Genomic DNA, 12711 nt, shown 5'->3' on the forward strand with positions numbered 1-12711 from the left:
TCGTATGTTAATGCATGTATGTGGAACGTAGAAAAATGGTACAGATGAGCCAGTTTGCAGGGCAGAAGTTGAGACACAGATGTAGAGAATGGACATATGGACACCAAGGGGGGAAAACTGCGATGAGGTGGGGATGGTGATGTGCTGAATTGGGCGATTGGGATTGACATGTATACACTGATGTGTATAAAACTGATGCCTAATAAGAACCTGCAGTATAAAAAAAAACAAACAAAACAACTAATACTAAACTTTCATTGGGTTATTTGTATGGAAATATGTTAATATAAATGTTTCAGACATTACATGAAATTTCTAAAAATCTTATATTTGTATTTGTATGGAAATATGTATGGAAATATGTTAATATAAATGATTCAGACATTAAACAAAAAAAAAAAAAAAAAAAAAGACTAGAAGCGCTGGGCAGGGTAGGCACAGGAGAGAGGTGTGGGCTGTCTTGGGAGTAAAGACCCAGAGTGCGGTGTTATGGAAGGCAAGAGAAGGGAGCGCTGCAAGGAGGGTCAAGTGCTGGCAGGGCAAATAAGACGAAATCAAAAACTCCACTGGGGCGTGAAAAAGAATTATCCAGGAAGAGCACCTTCAGCATCAAGCAGCATTAATCTGTTCCTGATGAGTGGAGACAACTCAAAGCTCACTCTAGAGCACCAGAGGGAACCAGGGCTTTGGGTATGTGATGTGGCTTTGTTCTTATGAGAAAGACTTGATGGCATGGTGGAGAGGAGGAAGCGAGGGAAGAGTGGTCCTTGAGAAGGAGGCTACTGCCTTCCTTTCTCCTCCTGCAGAGGCAGGTGCATTTGGCCAAGGACACAACTCTAGCAACCAGAAAGTTTCAGCTGAAGGTCTGTGCATATTTTGCCCCACATTTACTAATGTTGCTCCATGACCAGGATGGACTGGGTCATGCATTCATCATTTAAACTTTAATAGCTCTCAAGTGTCTACTGCATCAGTTTCAAGCTGCTGGCAGTCTATACTGGGTTTATGCTGTGAATCCAGCTGCAGCCCCTCCATTGAAGCATGAGGCAGTGTTCTGCCGGTTTGACACGGCTCTGACCCATCCCTTCTTCCCCATGGGCCTCAGGTTCTAGCCCCACTTCCTCATTCTTTCAATATCAGCAGAGGACCTATCTCTTCTGGAAAGAGATATCTCCTACCTCTTCTGGTCCACCCTTCTGGAATGCTTACTGCCCTAGACTTGTCGCACACAATTTTCACCCAAGTATTCACTATTCCACATGGTAACTGTTTCATTAGCTAGATCAAGCTCCCATCTTGGTTATCTATGGCCCTTGGCTATTAGGAACACAAGGACAAAGTAGACTATAGTGATCAGGGCCTTGGACCAGTTGACCCTCTAAGCTTCAGTTTCTGAAAACCAAGGTTAATTAGAAGTACCTACCTCACAGGATTGTAGTGAGGATTAACTATAAATGTATGTGCCTGGCACACAGCAAGTGCTCTTCAAATGCTAACTATTACACAAATTAGTTTCCTTCTCCCCTTTATTATCTCCCAATCAATTCTCCACATTGCACCACCCCCTCCACCACCACCTCATGGTGCCAGATTCAAGGTGGGTACACAGAACTCATTGTTTCTTCCTATGTGTCCCTGACTTGATAATTCCTAAATTTATGGGAACAAAATGAGGTTTGAGGGAAAAGTCACAGCTAATAGTGTACTGAAACATGCCCTTCCACTTCTAAAATGAATAGTTGAGAGCTGCTTAACATAAGTTTTCAGCTACAGAAAATACATTAAAGGAAGAATTCTTTAAAAGTTCCTTTAAATCCTACAGGGAATCTCTCTATATGTAAATAACAAACCTGGGTAAAATATTTTAACCCAAGTCTAAAACTTCCCATGTTGTGAGTCTTCCATGCTGGTGGAAAGCCAATCTGGGTAAAAACTGGTAATTCAGATAAAGATTCAAGGGCTTTCCTAACCCTCAGGAGACCCACCCTGGTTTTCAATGACCCTCTCTTCTGCCAGGAACTCCCACATTCCTCCACTCAAAATTTCACTCAAATGTCTCCAGACCCAAACACTTGATTTTGACTACTCCAGCCCATTTGTTTGCAATCACACTGTCTTCAAAGTCCTGTTTTCACTCCCTCCAGCCTTCCCCAAGAGATTTTAAGCCCCCTAAGACCAGACTATATTTTTCCTTTATATATATCAAGAGACAACTACAGAGTATTTCACATACTCAACATATGTTGATTAATTTATATGAGACCTTTCTGGAATACTTTCCCAGCTAATCATCACTATTCTGCAGGTTAATTTTGTTCCTTCTTACAATCTTGACGTAAAGCAGGGATCAGCAAACTACAGCAGGCAGGACAAATCCAACCCATGAGCTAAGAATTTTTAAATGTTTTTAACAATCCTTTAAAAATGTAAAAAAATAAAGACTATGCAACTGCAAAGTCTAAAATATTTACTATCAGGCCCTTTATAGCATACTTGACAGAGGTTCTAGACAAGGACATAAGAAATGAGTGCAAGAGGGATGACCCACAGGGCTCCAAGAAACCTCATTGGCCCCTGAGGTACCTCTAGGCAAGATGTTTCTTTATCCTCTTAATTCAGAAACTCAACTCCAAGTGCCTGATTTTGTGGATAAACCCAAGGAGCCTGCCAACTCTGAAAATCACTACAGCTGTCTGCCACTTGCCATGCTCATTGCAGGTGAGGAATGAGAAGGGAAAATAAGTAATATTAGTGGGAGGTTATGAATAATAAAAAGCTGTGTAATATTAGATAGACAAATTCAAGTTCATAATGAAATCTCCTTGAATTTGATAAAGATGCTGAAAATGTTCCTTGCAATTATTATTTTTTTAATATTTACAGTTTTTTGTTTTTTTTTTTTTTTAACAAAGCTCTGTACATAAAAATAAATATACAGAAACAACCCCATCAACTCTCTACATCAGTAATCCTCGCTGGTGGGCTCACCATTTACAAGGAAGACATCATTCAATGCAACCTGTCACAGAGACTGTCCTACCAGCAAGGACCTGTTAACTTGAAGGATCATTGCCAGGTCTCTTTTATCAAGATCGCCAATCACTTGGAGGCCTTTAGCTATCAACTAGCAATGACCCATGAAATCAGTGAACACAGTCACTGGCTTCAGTGCAGTGTGACCAACTGCAACTACTGCCTAGTGGCCACATCCACACTCCATGCTGCCTTCAACCCTTGAAGACACAGGTGCAGTTAAGTACAGAAAGAAAGCCCCCTCCCCCTGGGTAGTCACTGTGAAAAGCGTGCATAAGGCAATTGAGTCGAGGGTTAAGGATTCATCTTGCTAGTGTCAAAAGCAACACTAACAAGATTCTTAGCCTCATCCACCAGACGATGGACCTCTGCGTCCAGGTCTCCAGGAGCAGGCTCCACCTCCTTCACCAGACAAAGGGTTGTAACCTGTGAAAAGAGAAAGGAAGCAGAACAGTGCTGGAAATGTTCTGTATCAAACATAAAATTGTGAGCCTGACGTGCAAAGCACTGCAAAGATATGGATTCTAGTCTCACAACATTTTCATAAAACTTTCAGCTACCGTTATGACAAAAAAAGTTTACATAGTCATTGCAGTTTGAACTGACTTTCTGGTGGGAATAAAACAAGCCATTCAGCTTCTCTGTTTTAACTCTCCAAACACGAAAAACTACCCAAAACACACAAAAATTTCCCCAAAAAACCTCTCAAGATGGCTGGATTTAAGTATATAAAGGCTTCTAACGGCAGTGCTTAATAAAATGTATACATTGAAATAAGAACTGCTCAACCTACAGAAAATGAATTTAAAAAAACAAAATCAAAAAGAATGGAACTTGTTACTTCCACCAGTCAGAACTGGGTAATCCACATGCCCCAGTCCCCAACCCCATCCCTGCCCACTCATTAGCTTCCTAAAGTTAATGGACATTTAGCGACCAGGTTGACTGATCAGGCTTTAGCGCCAGCAAGACATTAAATGGGGTGGCTTTGCTCCTTACTTACTATAGAATCTTTGGTCACTAACTCCCTGTGCCTCAGTTTCCTTATTTGTAAAGCCAGGCCAGACAAAGCCCCTAGCCCCAGATGCATTCCATTTTCTACAATTCTCTCCTAAATACCACCACTCTTTGCTCTGAAAAATAGTCTTGGAAGACTATTCCTTGCTTGGAGCAAGAAAAAGATTTAAAAGAGCATTTCCTTTTCAGACACACCATTTCCCTACAGCAAGCCAGCTTTGGGTTTCGTCAGAGCCCAGCCTTGATGGGCAGCCCAGCTTGTGTCCAGTCTGCACAGAGCCCAGGTTCCAGACTCCTGACAGTCCTCCAATAGGCCAGCCAGGCTTCCACACCTCTGCCTCTGCAGCACCTCCCCACAGAAAACCCTTCCCGGACGGAGGATAGTCTTTGGCCTAAAACTGGTTCCTACACAAAGTATTTTAATGCCTTTGCCCTCCCCTCTCTCAGGATTAACAGGGAACTCCTGGCAGATCACAAAGGTTACTTATTTTCATTTGTGTGGGAGTCCTGTCTTCCCAAAAGGACGTGTTAAGTCCTTAAGGATGGGGTAAGGACAGACTGCTATGGTTAGAGGGCTCAAGGATGTTGCATGCAGCAGCTCTCTGAATGAACATCTGTCCATGCCTCCTTGAGAAAGTTATTTGTAAGAAACAAGGCGGCCCTGGTTGGAAAGACCAAAACCCCTGTCTCCTAGCCCCTTGACAAACTTATTTGCAATATGTGCAAACTATTCCTCGCCCCACTTACCACTCCCCTTACAGGACTGTGTGGGATCAAGTGAGAATACTAAAACACAAATGCAACCATCCCAATTATTTCCTGAGGGCCTTGAGTGACCTCCTTTTTCAACTGCCAATCAAATGCTGACTTCTGTGAGGCCAAGGAGGTTATAGGCCTCCTGGAAACAGGACTTGAGCCCACATCATTGCCCAAGGCCCACTGGGCAACAGCAGGGCTCAGCAGGTTGGTGACTTCCAGCCACTGAGGGTTGCTTTGCATCTGTTTCTTTTATTTAATCTTCATAATCCTAAACTTAGGAATTAGTCTCAATTTACGGACAATGAAACAAGGAAAAAGAATCTTGTTTTTAAAGGTAAGTGTATCCTGTAATTGTTCAGAATGCTTTGATGTTTGGTACTTACCTCCTCGCCGCAAGGGCTTTCTGTCAGATTTTCGTTTTGGGATGACTGATGAAGTAGAAGGCCCAGGACTGTCTTCTTCCTGTGTGAACATACACAGGCTTAAGAATCTAGTTAAAAACATTCTACTCCAGGGACTTCCTTGGTGGCGCAGTAGTTAAGAATCCGCCTGCCAATGAAGGGGACATGGGTTTGAGCCCTGGTCCGGGAAGATCCCACATGCCGTGGAGCAACAAAGCCCACGAGCTACAACTACTGAGCCCACGTGCCACAACTACTGAAACCCATGCGTCTAGAGCCCGTGCTCCACAACAAGAGAAGCCACTGCAATGAGAAGCCCACACACCGCAACGAAGAGTAGCCCCAGCTCACCGCAACCAGAGAAAGCCCGCGCGCAGCAACAAAGACCCAACGCAGCTAAAAATAAACGGATAGATTTATTTAAAAAAACAAAACAAAATACGTTCTACTCCAGGAATCTTCTACTTGAAAAAAATCCACTAGGCCGAAGGCTACATCACCTGAGGCTTTCTTGTATTTCCTTTGTAACTTTTTCCTTCTTGCATGCTATCCCACATTTCAATCTTCTGTCTCCTTTTTTCTTCTTCAAGCTGAGGAAGAATCACACGTTGTACAGAATGAATTCATAAGCTACCATCTTTCTCAAAGAAAATGTAATTTTAATAATTTTTAATTTAAACATCCTTCAAAACACACCTTCACCTGCACTTTCTTCAGTTAATAAAACAGTTGTCATCTAGTGGTGTGAGTTTAACTCACCAACAGAACCTTTTGTTTTTGTACACTATTAAAGAAAGCAAAAAGTGTCACGGAGAAAAGAATACCGACTCTTCTTCTAAACTGGACATTTTTGGTAACGTAGAATAACGCTGACCTGGAAAGGGTGAACGTGGCTGGCAGGCCTGCTTTGTTGCTACCTGGTTGTGTCACCTGAGGAAAGTCACTTAACCCCTCTACTTCAAAGGCTATGAGGATCCAATGAGAGCAGATCTGAAAGTTCTTTGAAAGTCAAATACTACGGAAGCGTAAGGGAAAACTAATCTCAGCAGAAAACTATGTCCAACAATGAGCACCTGAGAAAGCTTATACAGTAATTATGCAGTAAGCAGGAGGGAAACACAGTGCCCTGGGTCTTTGACTCTGCTTCCTCCTCCTTGAAGAAGAACTGGGTACTGCAACTTACACAAAAGTCACTAACTCTCTCATTCCCAGTAGAATCCAGACCCAAACTTTAGTTCATTCTGGTTCCAATTAAACTGTGATATCGCAAAGATATGCAAGAAGATGCCTTAGAAAGCACATATTCAGAAATTTCTTGATGGATTTCAGGGTTCATCACTGCTAAATCCACATGTCTGTCCCTTCATGCTTCCACTGTCTGCAAGTACAGGAGGTCAAAGAGGAAACAGTCTCTTGATCTGAAGGTTGTTTTATGCTCATAGCTAACATGGAAAACACCAGAATGGAACACTGCTGACAAATCCTGAGACCACAAACAAGACAGCTGACTGAACTGTGAGTCAGGCAGATTCTGTTTGTTAAGTTTGTTAAATACACAGAACTACAACTTTAAAACTGAACATAGGCTTCTATCCTCTCTCCAATTTTAGGAGGCGCACATTACAATTTTTAAAAATAATCTTTTAGGGTTTCCCTGGTGGTGCAGTGGTTGAGAATCTGCCTGCCAATGCAGGGGACATGGGTTCGAGCCCTGGTCCGGGAAGATCCCACATGCCGCGGAGCAACTAGGCCCGTGAGCCACAACTACTGAGCCTGCGCGTCTGGAGCCTGTGCTCCGCAACAAGAGGCCACGACACTGAAAGGCCCACGCACCACGATGAAGACTGGCCCCCGCTTGCCACGACTAGAGAAAGCCCTCGCACAGAAACTAAGACCCAACGCAGCCAAAAATAAATAAATTAATTTTTAAAAAAATCTTTTAAAAGCTTTTTTTCAGCTACATCAACAAATTGGATAAATGATCAGGCTGTTTTACTTATGCAAAAAACTCAGACCCTCAAGTCATTAATTTTGACATGTAGAAGGAATTCAACTTACTCTATGGCTCCAGAAACAAAACAAATGGTTGGAAATCAGCAAAGGAAAAAACTAAAATAAAACTGCTTAAAAATGGCATCTATGTATACTATGCTGCCATTTCTATGTAAAAATGATACATGTATGTGTTTATATATGGATAAAATGTTTCTGGAAAAATACCTAAAAAGCTTACCATGGAATGCTTGGGCAGCAGTAGGTAGGGGAGCAAGGAAGGCAGAGACTTAATTTTCATAGTACAGATTTTTGTATCATGAATTTGTTTTAACGTCATGTGATTTAGAAAACTACATAAATAATAGCAATGTGCTAATACATTTTAGGTTAGTGACTATTTTTTTTTTTTTTTTTATAAATTATTTATTTATTTATTTATTTATTTATTTGTGGCTGTGTTCGGTCTTCGTTTCTGTGCGAGGGCTTTCTCCAGTTGTGGCAAGCGGGGGCCACTCTTCATCGCGGTGCGCGGGCCTCTCACTATCGTGGCCTCTCTTGTTGCGGAGCACAGGCTCCAGACGCGCAGGCTCAGTAGTTGTGGCTCACGGGCCTAGTTGCTCCGCGGCATGTGGGATCTTCCCAGACCAGGGCTTGAACCCATGTCCCCTGCATTGGCAGGCAGATTCTCAACCACTGCGCCACCAGGGAAGCCCCGGTTAGTGACTATTTAAGTGGAAGATGGGCAACCCACTGAACACTGAAGAAGGCTGCTGAGAAAGGTGACCAAGAGGGCCGAATGTGTGTAGTAGGTGTTGTCTTATTCTGTCCTTTCCCTCTGGGCTCCAGTCAAGCTGTGGAGACCAGCCATGTATTGGATGACCATGCAGACCCAGCAGTGGCAGAAAGGCACTCCATACTGGAAACACCAGAGACACATGCCAAGACCAGGAGGAAGACCAACTTCTCTGGCTTCCTTCTGAGGAGAAAAAGAGGGTCCCAGAAACATCTGCACTGAAACTAGAAAGCAGAGTCTACACTTAGTTGTTTCACTTACAGAGAATGGGTCCAACCTGGTGGGTGACCTTACTCCTGTGAAGAGCAGCACAACCCACCTGGCTGCTCACGTCACTTCAATAGCAGCCTTTGGTTCTTCCTCCCCCCACCCCCCAAAACCTTTTACCACCCCTACAACCAAACCATGTGTCTTTAAAAAAAAATCTTTCAAAACTCCATCTCCTGCTCTCCATCTTGACCCTGGGTTGAGCCCATCGCCACCCTCCCCTGGCTCTCCTTCAATCCACTGAAGAGCAGCCCCACCAAGCCAGGTCATATGACATGCACGGCTTGAAACCAACCATGGAGCAAGAGGCTGAATGTGTGTTCTGTGTGTCTGGTGGTACGGCTCCTGTACACAGCAAACAGTTTTGTTGGGTGAAATGCTGCTGTGAGGGAACCACTTAAAAGTAAAAACATAAATACAAGACACCTTTCTTTAAGAGTATTTCCCCCCTAGGACGTCCCTGGTGGTGCAGTGGTTGAGAATCTGCCTGCCAATGCAGGGGACATGGGTTCGAGCCCTGGTCTGGGAAGATCCCACATGCCGTGGAGCAACTAGGCCCGTGAGCCACAACTACTGAGCCTGCGCGTCAAAAGAGGCCGCGAGGGGCTTCCCTGGTGGCGCAGTGGTTGAGAGTCTGCCTGCCAATGCAGGGGACACGGGTTCGAACCCTGGTCTGGGAGGATCCCACATGCCGCGGGGCGACTAGGCCCCGCGGCATGGCTTAGTGAGCCACAATTGCTTAGTGAGCCACAATTGCTGAGCCTGCGCGTCTGGAGCCTTGTGCTCCGCTACAAGAGAGGCTGCGATAGTGAGAGGCCCGTGCACCGCGATGAAGAGTGGCCCCCGCTTGCCACAATTAGAGAAAGCCCTCGCACAGAAACGAAGACCCAACACAGCCAAAAATAAATAAATAAATAAATAAATTTTTTAAAAGAGTATTTCCCCCCTAAACAGTAAGAAATTGCACAAGGAAAACATGCTGAGCAATACTTAGCTAAGTGGAAATGATTTGGCCTGAAATAGTTATTCTCTGTATCCACCCTAATGCGCGGGCACATGCGCACACACACTTTTACCCACTAAACCTCAAATACCACGTATTCAAACTAAAACCAGTTCATACCTGTCTTAGTTTCTCCTTATGCTTTTCAACTTGTGCATTTAATTCATCTTGCATTTTCAAACGAGCAGCTGCTAAAGCCTCCTGTCGTTTAACAACAATATCAGGTTCTAAAATGTCAGAAAAAATTTGGGATAAAGCACCTTGTGTAATATAAAATGGAAACTCTTGAGGTCTATATTATTAGAAGTGTACAGAAGTCAGGCAATGCAAGAATATACTTTTACATGAATAAGTCTATTCTTCTGCATATATTTTACTGCTTAAGTGGGGGGGGGGGGCAGCGGACTATCCCATCGCCACAGTTCATAGGCCTTGTTAAATATCCAAAGCATCAGAAATCTCTGTTCAAAACAGATTTCTGGGCTCCCTGAGCAATTCCAATTCAGAGAGTCTGGCATGGGCTCCAAGACTGAAATGTAAGTGGTCTGAAGCCAGTGAGATTCCATTCCACAACCTGGATACCTCCTAACACCCAGTCTCTAGGTTGACCAGAACTCTAGAAGACAACCAATGAAAGATAAAGTTTTCTGATCATTAGCCATCACCTAATTAGCCCAGGTCTATACCAGAAAGAGGTAAAGATCTTTAGGTATTTTATCCTTGTTTTTACAGGAAAAAAAAAAAGAGAAAAATCCTTCCAGCTAGCATTAATAGAAATGACCACCCCAGGTATCTGTTTTTATCTGGCTTAGAAAACAAAGCAAATTATATAAATACACAATCAAGTTCTCTATTTTACTCAGACCACTGTGTTTAAGGAGCACTAACGGGAACTATGCAATGGTTTGACTAATTTTGTAAACAAGGAAACAAACTAGAACTTATATGTTCACATCAGTATCATCCAAAGGATATGCGATCATCATTACTTACAGATAGTTAGCAGTGGAAACAGGTCACCTAACTGAATCCACGTAAAACAGGGGCCAAAATAGCACAGGGGTGTGTCTGTGGTGACAGAGATGACTAGACCTTTATCTTTAAAAACAAAATTATAGTTCCACTTTATAGAAATGTGAGTTGTGGTAACATTTGGAACTGTTGGATCATTCTTACAATAAAATTAATGTGTGGATTTTTTTAACCTAATTTTTCTAACAAAATTGTACAACACAAGGTAACACCTTTCACTGCACATATACTTTTTGCAGTGCTTCATTACAACAAACTCCTCTTCTGAGATGCCCATCCCATTATCTTATAAATCTACTCTTCAGTTGTCGGCAGGTCTCACAGAGCCAGGGATGGCGGTACCAAGTGACTGTTCCCTAACACCAGTCATCCACTTCACAAAATCCTGGAACTTAAGCAAGATTTACTTTGTACTTTGTAGTTTTTATTGGATATATACAGCCAACAACCAAAAATGCTGAGATAATGGTAGGACCACAGGGTTTCATGGGAGAGGAGAGTGAAGGAATTTTCTAAGTCTTTCTGCTAATGACTACTTTTGTGTTATGTTTGCTTTCCTCCCCAGCCTCAGTAACTGTGGTGGCTCAGATGACTAATGATTTGTATTTATTTAATTATACTGCTATTCTCAAGACACTTAACATTTCTTTTAGCTATGTCCTCAGAAACTGTAGCTTCTAACTAGTTAAAAAGCTACTGTTTTAGAGGGAATGAGTTTTTGAAACAGCCAGGCGTAATCTGATATCAGGTCTGATGAGTAAGTTGTGAAAATTAAAATGCGGTGGATGTGAAGAACTAAGGCTGAGTTTGTCATTCTCGATGGTTCTAGAGATAAATGAGACTTAGTAGGCAGACCCACAAGTATGGAGCAGCTGTAAAGTCTTCATTTTAATCTCTCCTGTAAATGAAAAACCATGCAACACGATATGCAGTGAGTGCTCTACACACCATCAAGCAGGTTTTTCATCCCATCAAAAACTCTGAAATTAAAACAAAACAAAACAACACTATTGCAAATCACCAAAACCAACTTCCTAAGCATAAAATAGTTTTCTTCCCACACAGATCAGAAACGTACTTCTTACTCTTAACAACAGACTAACTTTTAAATACTAAAACAAGTAGGCGTAAAGCCACGCCTTCATTTGTTATCAGGCACTAACCAAGAGCAGCGGGAGCTCGATCCAGCTGCCTCTGCCTCAAGGCTCTCAGCCGGGTGGAGAGCTTCTGAAAGACCACGTAGAGAAGAATGCAGCTGAAGACGATGTACCAGCCATAGGTAGCCAGCAGGGAGCCCACTGAAAAGAAGAAAACAGTTTTCAAGAAACTAAAAATGATACTACACTGGACTTTTCTATAAAATTAAACAAAAGCAAAATAAGCGTAGCTCCTGTCCTCAAAACCTTCACGGTGTAGCTGAAGACCTAAGTAGGCAGTTAAAATAGCGAGAAATACAACAATTCAGGGATCACTGAGAAGGGGCTTCTCAGCTACCTGGGGAATAGGAGGGGCAAGTCCGGAGGACGTGGGGCACGCCAGCTGGGTTTTGAGGGGTGAAGGGAAGTGTATCCGACTCAGGAGGGCAAAGGCCTTTCAGATCCAGACTACGTATAGAAAGGGGTGCCCATGGAGGGCTGATACAGCGCCGGATTTTGGGGGCGTGCGTGGGGGTACGGAGTCGAGGGGCTGAGGCTTGAAGGCAAACGCCAAGGGCGGAGTGACCCCAGTAACCGCAAACCCGGAAGGCTTGCTTCGCATAAAGTAAAGGACTCGCGCAAAAAAGGGCCGACCGCAACGTCCGAGGAAGCACCGCTCTGGGAGGGCCTCCATGCGCGCTTCGGGACACCGCCCGGGCCTGCGTGCAGCGCCAACATCCGGCTCTCGGCCAGGTCCGGCCCAGAGGGCAGAGGAGAACGACTCACCGAACATGGCGGCGCGCCGACGGTGGCGGCGCAAACCCGCTGCCCTGCGGCCCGCGCCGACTCACCCGTGACGTGAAGGAAGCGCAGCCCCTCGGTCTCTAGGGCTGGCCGCGTGGACAGCTGATCCCCGTCCCGCTCCATGGTCGCCGTCGCCTGGCCCGGCCCGGCTAAACCCGGCTGCGTCAGCTCCAGCCTTAGCCTTCCGGCCGGCCTTTACGTACACGTGGCACGTCTGGGGCCGGCGTCCCGTCGTCCCGGCCAATCGCGTCGCGACCCGGCCCAGATACTCGGCCTATCGCCGCGAGGGCGTGGCCGAAAGGGGGGGCAGTGAGCGATCCGGGAAGGGCAGGGCGAGCTGTGCCCTGAGGGGAGCCCCACCGCCAGCTGCGCACTGGGTGGTCTGGCGGCTACCTGACCGACTTCCCAGCCGACTCCGAATCGAATGTTTACCTTTGCACTGATTGGACACCGAGGTCGCAGGAGGTTGGG

At 44.5% G+C, this 12711-nt stretch overlaps 1 protein-coding gene across 3 annotated transcripts; it reads right to left on the minus strand.

Moving 5' to 3' along the window:
- Nucleotides 1-2853: 2853 nt before the first annotated feature.
- Nucleotides 2854-12458, minus strand: SELENOS (selenoprotein S). Of its 3 annotated transcripts, none has more exons than XM_028165715.2 (7): nucleotides 12288-12458; nucleotides 11464-11598; nucleotides 9389-9495; nucleotides 5711-5800; nucleotides 5562-5606; nucleotides 5193-5271; nucleotides 2854-3459 (listed from the first exon to the last, which is right to left on the minus strand). In XM_028165715.2, the coding sequence occupies exons 1-7, from the start codon at nucleotides 12361-12363 to the stop codon at nucleotides 3380-3382; spliced, it is 612 nt and encodes a 203-aa protein (XP_028021516.2). In that variant the 5' UTR covers nucleotides 12364-12458; the 3' UTR covers nucleotides 2854-3379. The 3 variants fall into 3 exon arrangements, with proteins under 3 accessions (XP_028021516.2, XP_028021517.1, XP_007179186.3); XM_028165716.2 differs by having other exon boundaries at nucleotides 12223-12363; XM_007179124.3 differs by lacking the exon at nucleotides 5562-5606 and having other exon boundaries at nucleotides 12288-12452.
- Between the last annotated feature and the right edge of the window lie 253 nt (nucleotides 12459-12711).

The sequence above is a fragment of the Balaenoptera acutorostrata genome, chromosome 3, assembly GCF_949987535.1.
Source record: "Balaenoptera acutorostrata chromosome 3, mBalAcu1.1, whole genome shotgun sequence".
Lineage (NCBI taxonomy): Eukaryota > Metazoa > Chordata > Mammalia > Artiodactyla > Balaenopteridae > Balaenoptera > Balaenoptera acutorostrata.